Raw genomic sequence first — 18,359 nt, 5'->3', positions numbered from 1 at the left:
AAGTCATACCTTAGAGTTTCTCAAATCGTGTCTTAGGGCATCTCAAGTAGTTCCTTAAGGCATCCTAGGTTGTTTCTTGAAAATTCCAGTTCGTAGCTCGAAGCGTTTTAAATGTTTATACCCTTGATGCATTTCAAATTGTACCTGGTGGCATCCTATGTCACGTTTTGACAGTTTCTCAAGTCGTGTCTTAGGGCATCTCAAGTCGTTCCTTAGGGCAACATAAGTCTTTCCGTGAGAATTTAAGTTTGTAGCTCGAGACATTTTAAATGTTTATACCCATGATGCATTTCAAATTGTACCTAGAGATATTCTAAGTCCTGTTTTGACACTTCTAAAGTCATATCCTATAGTTTATCTAGTCGTGCCTTAGGCCATCTCAAGTCGTTCCTTAAGGCATCAAAAGTCATTCCTTGAGAATTTCAGTTCGTAGCTCGAGGCATTTTAAATGTTTATACCTTTGATGCATTTCAAATTGTATCAACTGATATCCCAAGTTATGCTTTGACACTTCTAAAGTCATATCATAGAGTTTCTCTAGTCATGTCTTATGGCATCTGAAGTCGTTCCTTAGGGCATCATAAGTCGTTCCTTGAGAATTTCAGTTCGTAGCTCGAGGCATTTTAAATGTTTATACCCTTGATGCATTTCAAATTCTACCTACTAATATTACAAGTCATGTTTTGACACTTCTAAAGTCATACCTTAAAGTTTCTCAAGTTGTGCCTTAGGGCGTTTGTTCAAGTCGTTCTTTGAAAATTTCAGTTCGTATCTCAAGACATTTTATATGTTTATACCCTTTATGCATTTTAAATTGTACTTAGTGACATATCAAGTCATATTTTAACACTTCTAAATTCATACTCTAGAGTTTCTTGAGTCGTTCCTTTGGGCATCCAAAGTCGTTCCTTGAGAATTTCAGTTCGTACCTCAAGGCATTTATGTGTTTCTACCCTTGATGCATTTCAAATTTTACCTAATGACATCTCAAGTCATGTTTTGACACTTTTAAAGTCATACCCTAGAGTTCTCAAGTCTCGTTCCTTAAGGCATCCCAAGTGGTTCTTTAAGGCATCCCAAGTCGTTCTTAATGTTTATACCTAGAGTTTCTCAAGTCGTGCATTAGGGCATCTCAAGTAGTTTTTTAGAGCATCCAAAGTCGTTTCTTAAGGCATTCCAAGTAGTTCATTGAGAATTTTAAATGTTTATACCATTGATGCATTTCAAATTGTAACTAGTGACATCAAAAGTCATGTTTTGACACTTTTAAAGTCATACCCTAGAGTTTCTCAAGTTATGCCATATGACATCTCAAGTCGTTCCTTAAGAAATCTCAAGTCGTTCATTAGGGAATCTCAAATCGTTCCTTGAAAATTTCAGTTCGTAGCTCGAGACATTTTAAATGTTTATACCCTTAATACATTTTAAATTGTACCTAATGACATCTTAAGTCATGTTTTAACACTTTCTCTCCATCGACCACTTCATCCAATCCAAACTCAAACAACTCCAACTTCCACAGCAACCACAATCCGAAGTGACCCATGTCACTCCCACTCTACAATCACAACCCAGTACCAAAGAAACCCAATTCTAAAGAAACCCAATCCAATTCTAAGGAAACCTAATCCACTGCCATTCTCCAATCCTTGAAAACCCATGTGAAAAAGGAAGAGTCTTTGGCGGAAAGTTCGAATTGGAAGGCAAAGAAGCTTGCATTGGATTGGAAAGCAAAAGTGAGAGATGAAACGACGAACTCTTTGGAGGTTTGGGGTTTTTTTGCAACTTTTGGGTTCTTTTGGTTTGGTTGGTGAGTTTGATATTGGTCTTTGTCAACCATAATATATTATCGACTGTTCATATGGTCGATGTCGACCATAATATATTGTTGACTGTCCATAATTCATATAGTCGACGTTAGAGCAGATGGGTTGTTCTAAATTTTGGGGCTCTGTGCGTTTGGAGTGGTTTTTTGACATTTATTTCGTTTGGGTTTTGATTTTTTTGGTTGAATGCTTGCTTTGATTTCAGTAGTTTGGTTGTTAGTATTTTTATGTGTTTTGATTCATGAATTCTAAGGTCTGCTTAAATTTTTAGGAAATTGGTTTGTTTCAAGTTTTTTCTTTGTAGGTGTTGGTGGTGGCGGTAGGGGCGGGGAAGTGGGAAGGGGAAGAGAGAGTTGGGTTTGCTCCCAACATTGCTCCTCAGAAACCTCATCAATGGCAGTGAGAACTTCTCGGTTTGAGTTTGCTTGCAAAGTTTTTTCTTTGTAATTTTTTTTTTGTTTTTGTTCTTGTGGGTGTGAAATTGGCATTGTGGTGGTTTGGGGAGAGAGGAAGGGGCATTTGGGACAATTCATGTCCAAAAAGTGCAATTTCCACAAAGATTAATGTTGGGTACTAAAATTGTAAAAACATTATGCAAATTTGTTACAATGTCTATTTTCCAAAAAAAAAAAGTAATAGTCCCCTTTATTTTATATTTTGGTCAAGTCCATTTAGAACCAACAATCTTAAACTTAAAACCCGGCCCATGGAAATAAAAGAAGACCAATATGCATGGTGTAGGTTTAGGCCTTCAACGTGACAATCTATTGAGTTGGGCCTTCAAGGAACCAATATTTTATTGTTTCATGGACTCAGCCGAGGGATACCCGTGGTCACCTCTCTTTATATATCTATCGCTCTCAGAGGAACCCTTCATTGTCCTCCTCAGGACTCCTCCTAGGGTTTAGTTGTCGCCGAATATATATGCAAATGAAGTGGTCGAGTTTCTTGGTCTGTTTCTTTTTTCTTTTGGGTATTTGATTTTGCAGCTTAGTTTAGTGAAAATCAAAGTGGGTGGGTGTGCTGTGTGCATGGGGCTGGAGTTTGGCTCTTTGGCTTTAATACTGTGCCTTAGAGATGAATGCAGCTTTCCTATATCAAACCTCTCAACCTTTTCACCCAAATCCGCTATGACTTGTTTTTATGCTGGCGGTTTTCTTTGTTAAGGCTGATACATGTTGTTCATTCTTGCTTCATTTGCTTTCTTTGTCTTAGAGTTTTTCGTCTCTGTTTTGGTATTTGATTCAGTCAAAATGTTTGTTTTCTTTTTGGGTATTCATTTTGTTAGAAGTTTTATTTTTTTGGTCTGAAATCACACAAATGAAGAAGTGTTTGGGTTCGAGTGGTAATTCAGGCAGCCCCCTTGCGATGACAATAGCAGGGGAGGCGTTTAACTGCTCGTAAATCAAAATTCTTTTGCTCTTCAGACTTGCTGAGATGCCTTTGAAGCTGGTCTAGTAAGCATAAGTACATTTTATATCCTTTACAAAAACCAATTGTTTTGTTTGGGATCAGGTTTTAGTACTTCAATCTGGTTAATTTCTTGTTTTTTTTTTTTTTGAAGTTATAAATTATTCACCAATTGTCTTAGATCATGTGGGTCTAATATAATCTGGTTCATTTTTTTTTTCCTTGTACCAAGTCATGGTTTATAAATCTATAATCGACAATATATTTAATTATGTTATAATCTAGTGCACCTCTAATTTCAATGATAATTATATTTATGGTTGTCCGAAACCAATTGGAATGGAGAAGTTTTGACAAAATTTAATTACCAATGGCAAAATTGTGGAACTACTAATAATTTCAAGTGAAATTACAAAATGGAAGTACACCTGCTGCCTAGTCTTTGATGAATGGCTGTTCTTGCCAAAAAAACATAAATATAAATGAGCTTTGTCAAATTCTTTGCTGTTTACTATGAATACAGCATGAAGTTCAAACCAACTAAAAGCCATTCATGACAAGCAATGGAGATTTCAAAAAACTGGACAGAGGTGGAAGTGAAACAATGAGAAAAAAATTCAAAGTTTTCATTTCATGGCTAGTGATATATTGAGGAAAATTTCATCTACAACAACATAACTAATTTTGGTTAATTAAAATCTGTCTGCTAAGTACTGAGTGGGATATACGATGTACAATTCTAAGTAAGAAAGCAGCTCAACCAAGTTGTTGCTACCAAGTGACAGGATTGTAAGTGTTTTGGAGGAGCTGTGGCTCCATGCAATGTAGTTGCTGTTGCTGCCAGTGTTGTAATCCACCAGATCCTTCCACCATTCCACCAAACTCAGAAGCTTCCAGGCCATTGTCATCTGTGTCCATCATTTCAACTTCTTCAGCTTCCATGGGTTCTGACTGACTCGCTGCCTGTGTCTGTGCTCTTGATGCTAGAGGCCAATTGGATGCGACCCAGGGAACAACAGCCAAACAGCCATTTGAAACTTCTTTGTTCTTCTCCTCAGCCATCCCATCCTCTACTGGTCTCACTGACTTCGAATTTCCCAATAAAAAGATATGATCTACAAGAAATAGATTGGTTAGTATGAGACATTATTTTTAGACTAGTTCAATGTAAAGGTCAGAGGAATGGTAAAAGTAGGTGTTCATTCTAGAGCCAGAACCATTATTTTTCACACATCAAATTATCAAAAGAACATTTCCAGACTAGTGTTCTTCTGAATGGCAAAAATTCACCATGTAAAAAATTAGACTCCCTGTTTAAAATTATCAAGCCCTCCCTCTCCTCCCTCTCCTCCCTCCCTCCATTGAACCCCAAAACATTAAAGCTTCCATATGATTACATGTCTAAGTACAAGTTTCCAGTAGCACACAAAAATAAAACTTATTAAAGCTAATTGCATGTCATACAATTCATCAACATTGTCTAAAATATCTCATTGAATTCCTGTATTTCTTTGTTCATTGAGACATCAAACTAAGTGTGTAGCAGTAGTTGCAAGCATTAAAAAACTGCCCTTTATCATCAAAAGGTAAACCTATATTCTTTGTTATTCCAAAAAGATCAGAAACACATTCATTCACTAGCTCAATTCATTCTTTCTGCAATGAATGCATCTAGGGCAGCTCCAAAAGCATTCAAAGCAGAAAATATCAACTTGAAATTAGACTCTATGATCAAAATGACTTGGCTACATATCTAATCTAAGTTTGTTAAACCAAATAACAAAATGGGTCAATCAACAGCAACACAGAGACCCTGAGTCTTACCCTTTAAACTCGGAATCAAGTCCGAATTCACAATGACAGAGAAATCAGTCGAAGTAGGGGTTCTGTAAAACGGCGCGTTCGCGGGGTTATAGAGCACAAGAGCTTTCTCATCCCCTGAAGGCAATGAGTCCATTGCCAAAGCATCAGTTTGCATCACACTGGTGGTGCCTGTCAAACACTGTTCCTCTGATGGCCTTTCATCAAACACCTGAGGAGCGATTGCACTTCTCGGGTCTTCATTTATAGTTGCAAATAACTCAGCATCCTTAAATTCCACCCACAGAGAGAAAATTAAACACAAAAAAACGGTAACAATTGTGAATTAGAGTCCATACTCATAGTAGCTAAATTTGGTACAGAATTCATAGAAACCCTAAATTGCAGAGAATTAAACTGAATTATTGAAGACAGACAAATGGCGAGCGCAGAGTGCGTACCAGTCTCCTAGACTTTGAGGAAGGAGAATAGAAAACGACGTCGTCGTCTACGTCTTCAACCTCTTTGCGCTTCAACTTTGGTTTCAAAACCCTAAATCCAACCATACGAGCTTCCATCTCTTCGAACCGTCAGCTTCTTCTCTCTTTTTTTTTTAGATTAAATTGAATTGTTTTTGTTTTTGTGGGTAGTTATCTGGAGGTTTCTTCAACTCTCTCTTTCTCTAAAATATCTAAAGAGGGGGGCTATTCACACCACCCTAATCCACTAAGTTGACCACCCCACTTAAATTTTTACCCCTTTGTGCCCATTTTGCCCCTGCATTAAAAAAAAAAAACTATTTCTCCAATTTTGGCCGGCCACCTCTCCCCGCCGCCGCGGAGCTTCACGACGTCGATTAGCCGCGCACGGTGGTCGGATGAACAAGGGAAGACCACCGTTGGACTCGCCGTGACCTGGGGAACAAAACCCAAGTGGTCCGGCGTCTCAACTTCGCCGGAAAAGGAAGATCGCCGACGAAGGGCCGATCGGGTCACGACGTCGATTAGCCGCGCACGGTGGTCGGATGAACAAGGGAAGACCACCGTTGGACTCGCCGTGACCTGGGGAACAAAACCCAAGTGGTCCGGCGTCTCAACTCTGCCGGAAAAGGAAGATCGCCGGCGAGGGGTCGTCGGGTCTTCGCCTGGGCCGATCGGGTCTTCGCTTGGGTGGGTGGGTCTTCACCTGGGTGGGTGGGTCTTCGCCTGGGAGGGGTGGGGTCGACCGGCGAAGGGGAGGGGTGGGGTCGCGCCGACGGTGGGGAGGGGGTGGGGTTGCGCCAGCGGCGGGGAGGGGTGGCCGGCCAAAGTGGAGATGGTTTTTTTTTTTTTTTAATGCAGGGGCAAAATGGGCACAAAGGGGCATAAATTTAAGTGGGGTGGTCAACTTAGTGGATTAGGGTGGTGTGCATAGCCCCCCCCATATCTAAATCCTTCCCGCCCAAAATAACCGGGAAAGGCCCAAATTGGTAAATAGATGCTGGCCCGAAAGTTAGCAAGATCCTTCTTACCAGGCCCAAATTCATGGGCCTAGTCATTGTTGCAATGGTTGGGAAATCACAATATTGTCTAAGAAATGCATGCACTTGATGGTGTGATTAATTTGAAAATTGGAAGAAGCAAGTCTAAAACAAATTCTCTGTTTGGCGATTTTGTTGGCACTGCTTCTAGTGCTTCATTTGGAAACACCTCTCAATGGTTGGGAAATGACACTATTGTCTAGGAAATATATGCACTTGATGGTGTGATTCATTTGAAAATTGGAAGAAGCAAGTCTAAAACAAATTCTCGTTTGGCACTTTTGTTGGAAGAGCTTTAGTGCTTCATGAGGAATCACCTCTCAAAAAACCACTTGAATGCACTTTTATAGTTCATAAATAATTTTATTTATTTATGTCAAATACAACCAAAAGCGTTTTTAATATTCAAAAAGTTAAAAACGCTTTCGGCAATTCTAAAATCAATACCAAAGGAGCCAAATTGACTTGTTGATTTAGCAATTTTGTGAGACAATATATATGACATCATAAACAAGGCACATAAGAGAATATAACTAAAAAAAGAAATTAATCTTGCTTTTATTAATAATACCTAAATGAGAACTTAAAAAGTTCTACTCTAGCTACTAACCAAAGGTTAGTTTATTGAAATCTAATACTAAACCTCTACCAAATGCAAAAAACAATCTAATCTAAGAGTGCAATGTGACATTTACGCCTTGGCATTTGCGCAAGCTGCCAACAACCACTTGCCGAAGTAAACGTTGTGGAAACAAAGTGAGGCACAATCCTCGTCAGCTGCTTGAACAGCTTGACAACAATCTGGTTGGACGGCAAGTTTGCGAGTCCAATAAGATTTAGCAATCTCAGGAAGACAAGTTCCCCTAGCAGTTGCCAAATCTCCAAAGCACTTGGCCACCTTAGGGTCAACTTCATGAAACCATGGCCACGTAGGCGCTGATTTGGGAGCAGCAGCAGCAACAGCATCAATATGATAAGAAGCTTCAGTTAAGACTGAGCAACCAACCAAAAACAAAGCAACGATAATCACTCCTCCCTTCATCATATTTACTAATTAAGTCTAAGCTGATACTGAACTTTTCTCCAACTGAAATATATCAATATCAATCGTATGGTGAGTCTGTTGAGAAACTTTGATAGCTCTATATATAGGCTATAGAAGATGAGTTTCAAATTCAAATGAATTTGATTTGTTATTATCTTTTTTTACTAAGTTTTCATCTCATTATCTCTTCTTTTTATGGAAAATGTGCATCATTATCAAGTGTGAGTTTTGATATATTTATATAGTCATATGAATGTGTAAGTTTATCTTTTTGAGGAATAATTTAAAACTATTAATTATCAATTATGAGTTATCTCATAATTAATTGTAATTAATATGGATAAAATCTTTGTTACATTTGATAAATTTCAAATTACAATGTAAATTAGAATGTAATTCATAATTACTGAAACTGTGAAGATTATATTTGCTATATACCTTATCAATTTATCATAGATTTCAAAACCAATATTTATAAATTCGAATATAATCTTAGATCAAATGAAATTCGAAATTCGAATGTAATCTTTTGTACAGTTATTTGTTCAAATCGACTATGAAAAACATTATCAATAGAACTATTCTTTTTGTAAGGGTAAATTAGTCATGCTAAAATATATGTGAACTAATAATAATAATACCTTTGAGTTAATTGAGGGATAGTTTTGTAATTTCGGTACACACGTCACACATGGAGGGGACTTGTTATCGGATAACGAGTTGAATTGGCAGAGTGACAGCTTCACTCAGTCTGCTACTCTGCTCTGTTTCGAAGAGAACTCACTACAACTCTAATGGCGATGATGATGTCTATCTCCCCCTGGAAGCTCAATTATTTACGAATTTCGCCACCGTCGTCGTCAACGACAAGTCGTTTGCTGAAGCCTGCGCACTGCACACCCATCCAACAAGAACAACAAGAGGTACGGATTCATTTCTAACTTGTGAGCTTCATAAGTTCATAGTCATAGCTCATCAGTGGGATATGGCCTGCAACTGCAAGTGTTTATTATATGAATGACACGTGTCCAGTTCTTTCTAAGGCTGATGTAGCAATTTTTTGCGAGCCTTTCAATGGCAGAGGATGGTTGGTCTGTGATTTTTGCAAAGGCCAGAAAACCAATGTGAAATCTGACAACAATTGGATCTACCGTCGATGCCCATCTTGCAGAGCTGTAAGTCTATAAACTGCAATTTGCAATTTTTATGGAAACCCAATACAGATTGAAGTGAAATATTTGATTTTTGCATGCTTAAATATTTGGATGCAGATTGGTTATGTGTTGTGTTCAAAGTGCAAGGTTTTCAAATGTGTCACATTCCCAAATTACAGTGATGGTGAATAGTTGGCTTTTTGACCCTCTAATTTCTTCTGGGTTGCTACCATCAACCATGGTCCATGGTACATATATTGTTTTGAACAGCTTTTGTTCACTGTTCAGGTTCTTTTTTTACCTTCTGTGTAATTTCTTTGAGAGGCAGCAATATTACTAGTGAAAATGGGAAAACCATTTTCTGTTTTTACTTATCCATGTAATTTGAGTGAATTGCCATTTCCCATTGAAAAAAAGTTGAATACTTTATTGCCTATCTTTTTTTATTGCAGAGTGTGAAGAATTAGAAAGTAGGCCTGAGTCCACAATAGCCCATGTCCTTCTATATTTGAGGCTCAGTGCCCAGTGGCTGTTCTAAGAAAGGCCTTTGTGCCAAAATTTATGGATATATATGAATTTAACCTATAATTTCATGAAAAATGTAATTTGTACTTATGATGTTGTAATTTGTAAATAAATGTACACATTGATCTTATAAAATGATCTTATAAAATATTGAAGATTCAAATCTTGAAGCCTAATCTAACCAAATCTACCTAAGTCTGATCATCTGGTGTGGGTAAGTCCAGTGACACTGCCTGTGGAGCCACCCTGCAAACCTCCACTATTTTCACTGAGTTTGGCTCTGCCATTGGAGTCTTGGAGATGAAAACAATTAAGCTTAATATATGGAATGCGTACCTTCCCTTCTCCCTTTATACATATATATATATATATATATAGATAACTATGCGCACGTACACACATGTATGACGCATTACACTCACACAGTCACACGCATACCAAATAAAGAAATATCTGCCAACAACTCTGCTGAACAGACAGCTGGCATACATGCAAGGGGTCGCTGAAATGATATATGTGGCTGTGCCAGGTTACTAAAAAATAAACTTGGTAAATAAAAATTGAAATAATTGATTATAGACTTATAGTTCATCTGCGAAGTAACCAAATCCAACCAACCTAGAAGTTAGAACCATCTTTTTTTTTTTTTTTAAAAGATTTGTTGGATGGGTAACATGGATGTTACACGTATATGATCGAAAATGATTAATCTGGAACCTGGGATGCCTTATTTCTCTTACAAGCACAATTATTAAATTCAAAGAGGCAAATATTAAAATCTACAAGTAATTAATTGTCAAGTATATATTTCATTTTTTTTGTTCTTCAACTTATTTCAATACGATGAATGTGACTATTTTTTTTTTTACCAAAATTGCTATAACTAAATTAAATGATTTTTTATTTAGTTAATTTTTTACAGAGATAATTTTTAAAAGATAATATAATAAATAATTTTAATCATGAGACTATACTGCAGAATAAAAATAAAAAAGATTGATATATTTCAAATTGTACCTAGTGACATCTCAAGTCATGTTTTGACACTTCTAAAGTCATACCCTAGAGTTTCTCAAGTCGTGCCTTAGGGTATCTCAAGTCGTTCCTTAGGCATCCAAAGTCGTTCCTTTAGAATTTCAGTTCGTAACTCGAGGCATATTAAATGTTTGTACCCTTGATGCATTTTAAATTATACCTAGTGACATCTCAAGTCATATTTTGACACTTCTAAAGTCATACCCTAAAGTTACTAAAATCGTGTCTTAGGGTATCTCAAGTCGTTCCTTAGGGTATCCCAAGTCTTTTCTTGAGAATTTCGATTCTTAGCTCGAGACATTTTAAACCCTTGATGCATTTCAAATTGTACCTAGTGATATTCCAAGTCATGTTTTGAAACTTCTAAAGTCATATCCTAAAATTTCTCAAGTCATGTCTTAAGGCATCTCAAGTCGTTTTTTAAGGCATTCCAAATTATTCCTTAAGAATTTTCAATATTTAAACTCTTGATTCATTTCAAATTATACCTAGTAGTGGTGGTAGGGGCGGGGAAGTGGGAAGGGGCAGAAAGAGTTGGGTCTGCTCTCAACATTGCTCCTCAGAAACCTCATCAATGGAGTGGGAAATTCTCGGTCCGAGTTTGCTTGCAAAGTTTTTTCTTTATAATTCCTTTTTTTTTGTTTTTCTTTTTGGTTTTTGTGGGTGTGAAAATGGCATTGTGGTGGTTTCGAGAGAGAGGAAGGGGCATTTGGGACAATTTATATCCAAAAAGTCCTATTTCCGCAAAGATTAGTGTTAGGTACTAAAATTGTAAACGCATTATGCCAAGTGCTATTAGTGTCTATTTTCCAAATAAAAATAAAAAGTAATAGTTCCCTTTATTTTATATTTTGGTCAAGTCCATTTAGAACCAACAATCTTAAAATTAAAATCCGGCCCATGGAAATAAAAGAAGACCAATATGCATGGTGTAGGTTTGGGCTTCAACGTGACAATCTATTGGGTTGGGCCTTCAAGGAACTAATATTTTATTGTTTCATGGACTCAGCCGAGGGATACTCGTGGTCACCTAGCAGAGGAACCCTTCATTGTCCTCACTCCTCAGGACTCCTCCTAGGGTTTAGTTGTCGCCGAATATCTATGCAAATGAAGTGGTCGAGTTTCTTGGTCTTTTTCTTTTTTCTTTTGGGTATTTGATTTTGCAGCTTAGTTTTGTGAAAATCAAAGTGGGTGGGTGTGTTGTGTGCATGGGGCTGGAGTTTGGCTCTTTGGCTTTAATGCTGTGCCTTAGAGATGAATGCAGCTTTCCTATATCAAACCTCTCAACCTTTTCGCCCAAATCCGTTATGACTTGCTTTTATGCTGGCGGTTTTCTTTGTTAAGGCTGATGCATGTTGTTCATTCTTGCTTCTTTTGCTTTCTTTGTCTTAGAGTTTTTGGTTTCTGTTTTGGTATTTGATTCAGTCAAAATGGTTGTTTTCTTTTTGGGTATTTCATTTTGTTTGAACTTAGAAGTTTTATTTTTTTGGTCTGAAATCACACTAATGAAGAAGTGTTTGGGTTCGAGTGGTAATTCAGGCAGCCCCCTTGCGATGACAATAGCAGGGGAGGCGTTTAACTGCTCGTAAATCAAAATTCTTTTGCTCTTCAGACTTGCTGAGATGCCTTTGAAGCTGGTCTAGTAAGCATAAGTACATTTTATATCGCTCACAAAAACCTATTGTTTTGTTTGGGATCAGGTTTTATTACTTCAATCTGGATAATTTCTTCTTTCTTTTTTTATTTTTTTATTTTTTTATTATTATTTTTTTTATAAGTTATAATAAATTATTCACCATCCACAAACACCAATGGGTCTAAAATAATCTGGTTCATTTTTTTTTTCCTTGTACCAAGTCATGGTTTATAAATCTATAATAGACAATATATTTAATTATTTTATAATCTAATGCACCTCTAATTTCAATGATAATTATATGAATGGTAGTCCGAAACCAATTGGAATGGAGAAGTTTTGACAAAATTTAATTACCAATGGCAAAATTGTGAAAGTACAAAATGGAAGTACACCTGCTGCCTAGTCTTTGATGAATGGCTGTTCTTGCCAAAAAAACATAAATATAAATGAGCTTTGTCAAATTCTTTGCTGTTTACTATGAATACAGCATGAAGTTCAAACCAACTAAAAGCCATTCATGACGAGCAATGGGGATTTCAAAAAACTGGACAGAGGTGAAAGTGAAACCATAAGAAAACAATTCAGAGTTTTCATTTCATGGCTAGTGATAATTTAAGGAAAATTTCATCAACAACAACATAACTAATTTTGGTTAATTAAAATCTGTCTGCTAAGTACTGAGTGGGATATACGATGTACAATTCTGAAGTAAGAAAGCAGCTCAACCAAGCTGTTGTTACCAAGTGACAGGATTGTAAGTGTTTTGGAGGAGCTGTGGCTCCAAGCAATGTAGTTGCTGTTGCTGCCAGTGTTGTAATCCACCAGATCCTTCCACCATTCCACCAAACTCAGAAGCTTCCAGGCCATTGTCATCTGTGTCCATCATTTCAACTTCTTCAGCTTCAATGGGTTCTGACTGACTCGCTGCCTGTGTCTGTGCTCTTGATGCTAGAGGCCAATTGGATGCGACCCAGGGAACAACAGCCAAACAGCCATTTGAAACTTCTTTGTTCTTCTCCTCAGCCATGCCATCCTCTACTGGTCTCACTGACTTCGAATTTCCCAATAAATAGATATGATCTACAAGAAATAGATTGGTTAGTATGAAACATTATTTTTACACTAGTTCAATGTAAAGGTCAGAGGAATGGCAAAAGTAGGTGTTCAGAACCTTTATTTTTCACACATCAAATGATCAAAAGAGCATTTCCAGACTAGTGTTCTTCTCAATGGCAAAAGTTCACCAAGTAAAAAATTTAGACTCCCCGTTTGAGATTATCAAGCCCTCCCTCTCCTCCCTCCCTCCCTCCCTCCATTGAACCCCAAAACATTAAAGCTTCCATATGATTACATGTCTAAGAACAAGTTTTCAGTAGCACACAAAAATAAAACTTAGTAAAGCTATTTGCAAGTCATACAATTCATCAACATTTTCTAAAACATCTCATTGAATTCCTATATTTCTATGTTCTTTGAGACATCAAACCAAGTGTGTAGTACTAGTAGCAAGCATTAAAAAACTGCCCTTTATCATTAAAAGGTAAACCTATATTCTTTGTTATTCCAAAAAGATCAGAAACATAATCATTCACTAGCTCAATTCATTCTTTCTGCAATGAGTGCTTCTAGGGCAGCTCCAAAAGCATTCAAAGCAGAAATATCAACTTGAAATTAGACTCTATGATCAAAATGACTTGGCTACACATCTAATCTAAGTTTGTTAAACCAAATAACAAAATGGGTCAATCAACAGCAACACAGAGACCCTGAGTCTTACCCTTTAAACCCGGAATCAAGTCCGAATTCACAATGACAGAGAAATCAGTCGAAGTAGGGGTTCTGTAAAACGGCGCGTTCGCGGGGTTATAGAGCACAAGAGCTTTCTCATCCCCTGAAGGCAATGAATCTATTGCCAAAGCGTCAGTTTGATTCACACTGGTGGTGCCTGTCAAACACTGTTCCTTTGATGGCCTTTCATCAAACACCTGAGGAGCGATTGCACTTCTCGGGTCTTCATTTATTGTTGCAAATAACTCAGCATCCTTAAATTCCACAACACAGAGTTAAAATTAAACACAAAAAACGGTAACAATTGCGAATTAGAGTCCATACACATAGTAGCTAAATTTGGTACAGAATTCATAGAAACCCTAAATTGCTGAGAATTGAATTGAATTGAATTATTTAAGACAGACATATTGCGAGCGCAGAGTGCGTACCAGTCTCCTGGACTTAGAGGAAGGTGAATAGAAAACGATGTCGTCGTCTACGTCTTCAACCTCTTTGCGCTTCATCTTTGGTTTCAAAACCCTGAATCCAACCTTACGAGCTTCCTTCTCTTCGAACCGTCAGCTTCTTCTCTTTTTTTTTTTTTTTTCGATTAAATTGAATTGTTTTTGTTTTTGTGGGTAGATCTGGAGGTTTCTTCAACTCTCTCTTTCTCTAAAATATCTAAATCCTTCCCGCCCAAAATAACCGGGAAAGGCCCAAATTGATAAATTGATGCTGGCCCAAAAGTTAGCAAGATCCCTCTTACCCGGCCCAAATTCATGGGCCTAGTCATTGTTGCAATGGTTTGGAAATGACAATATTGTCTAAGAAATGCATGCACTTGATGGTGTGATTAATTTGAAAATTGGAAGAAGCAAGTCTAAAACAAATTCTCTGTTTGGCGATTTTGTTGGCACTGCTTCTAGTGCTTCATTTGGAAACACCTCTCAATGATTTGAAAATTGGAAGAAGCAAGTCCAAAACAAATTCTCGTTTGGCACTTTTGTTGGTTGTGCTTCAAGTGCTTCATGAGAAAGGATCTCTCAAAAAACCACTTAAAATCACTTTTATAATCTATAAACACTTTTATTTATTTATTTTGCACATAAGAGAATATAACTGAAAAAGAAATTAATCTTGCTTTTATTGATAATACCTAAAGGTCCTAAATGAGAACTTAAAAGTTCTACTCTAGCTACTGACAAAAGGTTACTTTATTGAAATCTAATAGGAACCACTACAAAATGCAAAAAACAATCTAATCTAAGAGTGCAATGTGACATTTACGCCTTGGCATTTGCGCAAGCTGCCAACAACCACTTGCCGAAGTAAACGTTGTGGAAACAAAGTGAGGCACAATCCTCATCAGCTGCTTGAACAGCTTGACAACAATCTGGTTGGACGGCAAGTTTGCGAGTCCAATAAGATTTAGCAATCTCAGGAAGACAAGTTCCCCTAGCAGTTGCCAAATCTCCAAAGCACTTGGCCACCTTAGGGTCAACTTCATGAAACCATGGCCACGTAGGCGCTGATTTGGGAGCAGCAGCAGCAGCAGCATCAATATGATAAGAAGCTTCAGTTAAGACTGAGCAACCAACCAAAAACAAAGCAACCACAATCACTCCTTCCTTCATCATATCTGCTAATTAAGTCTAAATTAAGCTAATACTATACTTTTCTCCAACTGAAATATATCAATATCAATCGTATGGTGAGTTTGTTGAGAAACTTTGATAGCTCTATATATAGGCTATAGAAGATGAGTTTCAAATTCAAATTAATTTGATTTGTTATTATCTTTTTTTCTTAAGTTTTCATCTCATTATGTCTTTTTTTTTTATGAAAAATGTGCATTATTATCTCCAAAGTGAAAGTTTTGATATAGTCATATGAATCTGTAAGTTTATCTTTTTAAGAAATAATTCAAAATTATCAATTATCAATTATGAGTTATCGCATTGTAATATGAATACAATATTTGTTATATTTGTTAAATTTCAAATTACAACGTAGATTAGAATGTAATTTATAATTTTTGAAATTGTTGTTTAAATAAGATTATATTTGCTATATACCTTATCATAGATTTCAAAACCAATATTTATAAATTCGAATATAATCTTAGATCAAATGAAATTCGAAATCCGAATGTAATCTTTTCTACAGTTATTTGTTGAAATCGATTATGAAAAACATTATCAATAGAACTATTCTTTTTTAAAGGGTAAATTAGTCATGCTAAAATATATGTGAACTAATAATAACTTTGAGTTAATTGAGAGATAGTTTTGTAATTTCGGTACACACGTCACACATGGAGGGGACTTGTTATCGGATAACGAGTTGAATTGGCAGAGTGACAACTTCACCCAGTCTGCTACTCTGCTCTGTTTCGAAGAGAACTCACTACAACTCTAATGGCGATGATGATGTCTATCTCCCCCTGGAAGCTCAATTATTTACGAATTTCGCCACCGTCGTCGTCAACGACAAGTCGTTTGCTGAAGCCTGCGCACTGCGCACCCATCCAACAAGAACAACAAGAGGTACCGATTCATTTCTAACTTGTGAGCTTCATAGTCATAACTCATCAGTGCGATATAGCCTGCAACTGCAAGTTTTTATTATCTGACTGACACGTGTCCAGTTCTTCCCAAGGCTGGTGTAGCAATTTTGTGCGAGCCTTGCAATGGCAGAGGATGGTTGCTCTGTGATTTTTGCAAAGGCCAGAAAACTAGGAAGCACTGATACAGGTACGGCACCGATACGTGACACGACACCGATACGCAATACGGCAAATTTCTAAAAAATAAGAACACCGATACGGCTCGGATACGGATATTAAAATTATATATATATATTTAAACTTAAAAAAAAAAATCACATATCATCTAAATATACCAAATCCAACAGACCCAATCCTGGACAAATGAGCTACTAATATAACTAATAAATTGTAAGAATAGCATTAATTTTTTTCTAACAGACCCAATCCAATATTATTTACTATTCATATTTCAGAAAAAACAGTGACAAACCCAACCCAATACTATTCATCAGATTTCATAATTATAAAAAAAAAACAGTAACAAACTACCCAATACTATTCATGATTAATTGATTACTGCTCAAAACAAATAAACCCAAACCCAAACCCAATACTATTCATGATTTCACTTTTCTGAATTATAAAATAAAACAAGTTACAAAAGTTATACATATACTGCCGAACTCCCCACTTTTTTCCCAAAATTATACTGCCGAATTGAGACCATCAGACCAGAGTACCAGACCAGAAATTCAGAGAAAACAAACACAGCGTCAGAGCCAAAGCTAACCTCGACGACGATGGCTGCTCAGCCTGCTCTGCTCGACGGCGATCTCTGCTCGACGGCGATCTCTGCTCGACAGCGAGGGCTGCTCTGCTCGACGAAGATGGCTGCTCTGCTCGACTGCGATCTCTGCTCGACGGCGATGGCTGCTCTGCTCGACGAAGATGGCTGGCTGGCTGCTCTGCTCGACCGCGATGGTTGCTCGACGGCGATGGCTGCTCGAAAACAGGTTTCTCGATTCTGTTTCGCGCATGAATAGTGATGGCTGCGTTGAATAGTTAGGGCTCTAATTTGCCAACTTTTTAAAATTGCTATTAGACCCCTCATTTTTACAAAAAACTTGAAAAAATACCCCATATGTATCTAGACCGTATCTTGACCGTATTGCTAAAGTATCGCTGAAGTATCGCAGCCGTATCGGGTAGTCAAAGTCAACAGATACGTCTAGGATGCTTTGGATATGCGTATCTCCGTATCTAGTGCGTATCGGTGCTATCCTCGACACCGATACGACATACCTCAACAAATTTGCGTATCGGTGCTTCCTAGCCAGAAAACCAATGTGAAATCTGACAACAATCGGATCTACCGTCGATGCCCATCTTGCAGAGCTGTGAGTCTATAAACTGCAATTTGCAATTTTTATGGAAACCCAATACAGATTGAAGTGAAATATTTGATTTTTGCATGCTTAAATATTTGGATGCAGATTGGTTATGTGTTGTGTTCAAAGTGCAAGGTTTTCAAATGTGTCACATTCCCAAATTACAGTGATGGTGAAGAGTTGGCTTTTTGACCCTCTAATTTCTTCTGGGTTGCTACCATCAACCATGGTCCATAGTACATATATTGTTTTGAACAGCTTGTGTTCACTGTTCAGGTTCTTTTTTTACCTTCTGTGTAATTTCTTTGAGAGGCAGCAATATTACTAGTGAAAATGGGAAAACCATTTTCCATTTTTACTTATCCATGTAACTTGAGTGAGTTGCCATTTCCCATTGAAAAAAAGTTGAATACTTTATTGCCTTTTTTTTTTTTATTGCAGAGTGTGAAGAATTAGAAAGTAGGCCTGAGTCCACAATAGCCCATGTCCTTCTATATTTTGAGGCTCAGTGCCCAGTGGCTGTTCTAAGAAAGGCCTTTGTGCCAAAATATGGATATATATGAATTTAACCTATAATTTCATGAAAAAGATATTTATTCGTATGATGTTGTAATTTGTAAATATATGTACACATTGATCTTATAAAATATTTAAGATTCCAATCTTGAAGCCTAATCTAACCAAATCTACCTAAGTTTGA

General features: G+C 37.1%; 3 protein-coding genes, 1 long non-coding RNA gene and 2 other non-coding genes across 6 annotated transcripts; 4 read left to right on the top strand and 2 right to left on the bottom strand.

Moving 5' to 3' along the window:
- The first annotated feature begins 3,178 nt into the window (after positions 1–3,178).
- Positions 3,179–3,300, top strand: LOC147278945 (small nucleolar RNA snoR77). The gene has a single exon (XR_015123710.1). It is a non-coding gene; the product is annotated as a small nucleolar RNA snoR77 (small nucleolar RNA).
- A 565-nt stretch (positions 3,301–3,865) lies between these two features.
- LOC147278944 (uncharacterized) lies at positions 3,866–5,654 on the bottom strand. The gene is made up of 3 exons (XM_086252294.1): positions 5,498–5,654; positions 5,061–5,325; positions 3,866–4,351 (listed from the first exon to the last, which is right to left on the bottom strand). The coding sequence occupies exons 1-3, from the start codon at positions 5,612–5,614 to the stop codon at positions 4,008–4,010; spliced, it is 726 nt and encodes a 241-aa protein (XP_086108420.1). The 5' UTR covers positions 5,615–5,654; the 3' UTR covers positions 3,866–4,007.
- A 2,703-nt stretch (positions 5,655–8,357) lies between these two features.
- LOC147278943 (chaperone protein dnaJ-like protein) lies at positions 8,358–9,173 on the top strand. The gene is given in 3 exon segments (XM_086252498.1): positions 8,358–8,523; positions 8,644–8,775; positions 8,872–9,173. Coding segments are annotated over 3 exon segments (348 nt in total). The 5' UTR covers positions 8,358–8,394; the 3' UTR covers positions 8,959–9,173.
- Positions 9,174–11,851: 2,678 nt separating this feature from the next.
- On the top strand, positions 11,852–11,973 carry LOC147278942 (small nucleolar RNA snoR77). The gene has a single exon (XR_015123700.1). It is a non-coding gene; the product is annotated as a small nucleolar RNA snoR77 (small nucleolar RNA).
- Positions 11,974–12,508: 535 nt separating this feature from the next.
- LOC147278941 (uncharacterized) lies at positions 12,509–14,348 on the bottom strand. The gene is made up of 3 exons (XM_086252343.1): positions 14,173–14,348; positions 13,731–13,995; positions 12,509–13,033 (listed from the first exon to the last, which is right to left on the bottom strand). Exons 1-3 carry the CDS (start codon positions 14,245–14,247, stop codon positions 12,690–12,692), a joined length of 684 nt encoding a protein of 227 aa, XP_086108469.1. The 5' UTR covers positions 14,248–14,348; the 3' UTR covers positions 12,509–12,689.
- A 3,259-nt stretch (positions 14,349–17,607) lies between these two features.
- LOC147278940 (uncharacterized) lies at positions 17,608–18,071 on the top strand. The gene is made up of 2 exons (XR_015123530.1): positions 17,608–17,668; positions 17,765–18,071. It is a non-coding gene; the product is annotated as an uncharacterized LOC147278940 (long non-coding RNA).
- The last annotated feature ends 288 nt before the right edge of the window (positions 18,072–18,359 follow it).

This window comes from Dryas octopetala, chromosome 7 (assembly GCF_963921425.1).
Source record: "Dryas octopetala chromosome 7, drDryOcto1.1, whole genome shotgun sequence".
In the NCBI taxonomy this organism is placed as follows: domain Eukaryota; kingdom Viridiplantae; phylum Streptophyta; class Magnoliopsida; order Rosales; family Rosaceae; genus Dryas; species Dryas octopetala.
This window is presented reverse-complemented; position numbering and strand designations above follow the sequence as displayed.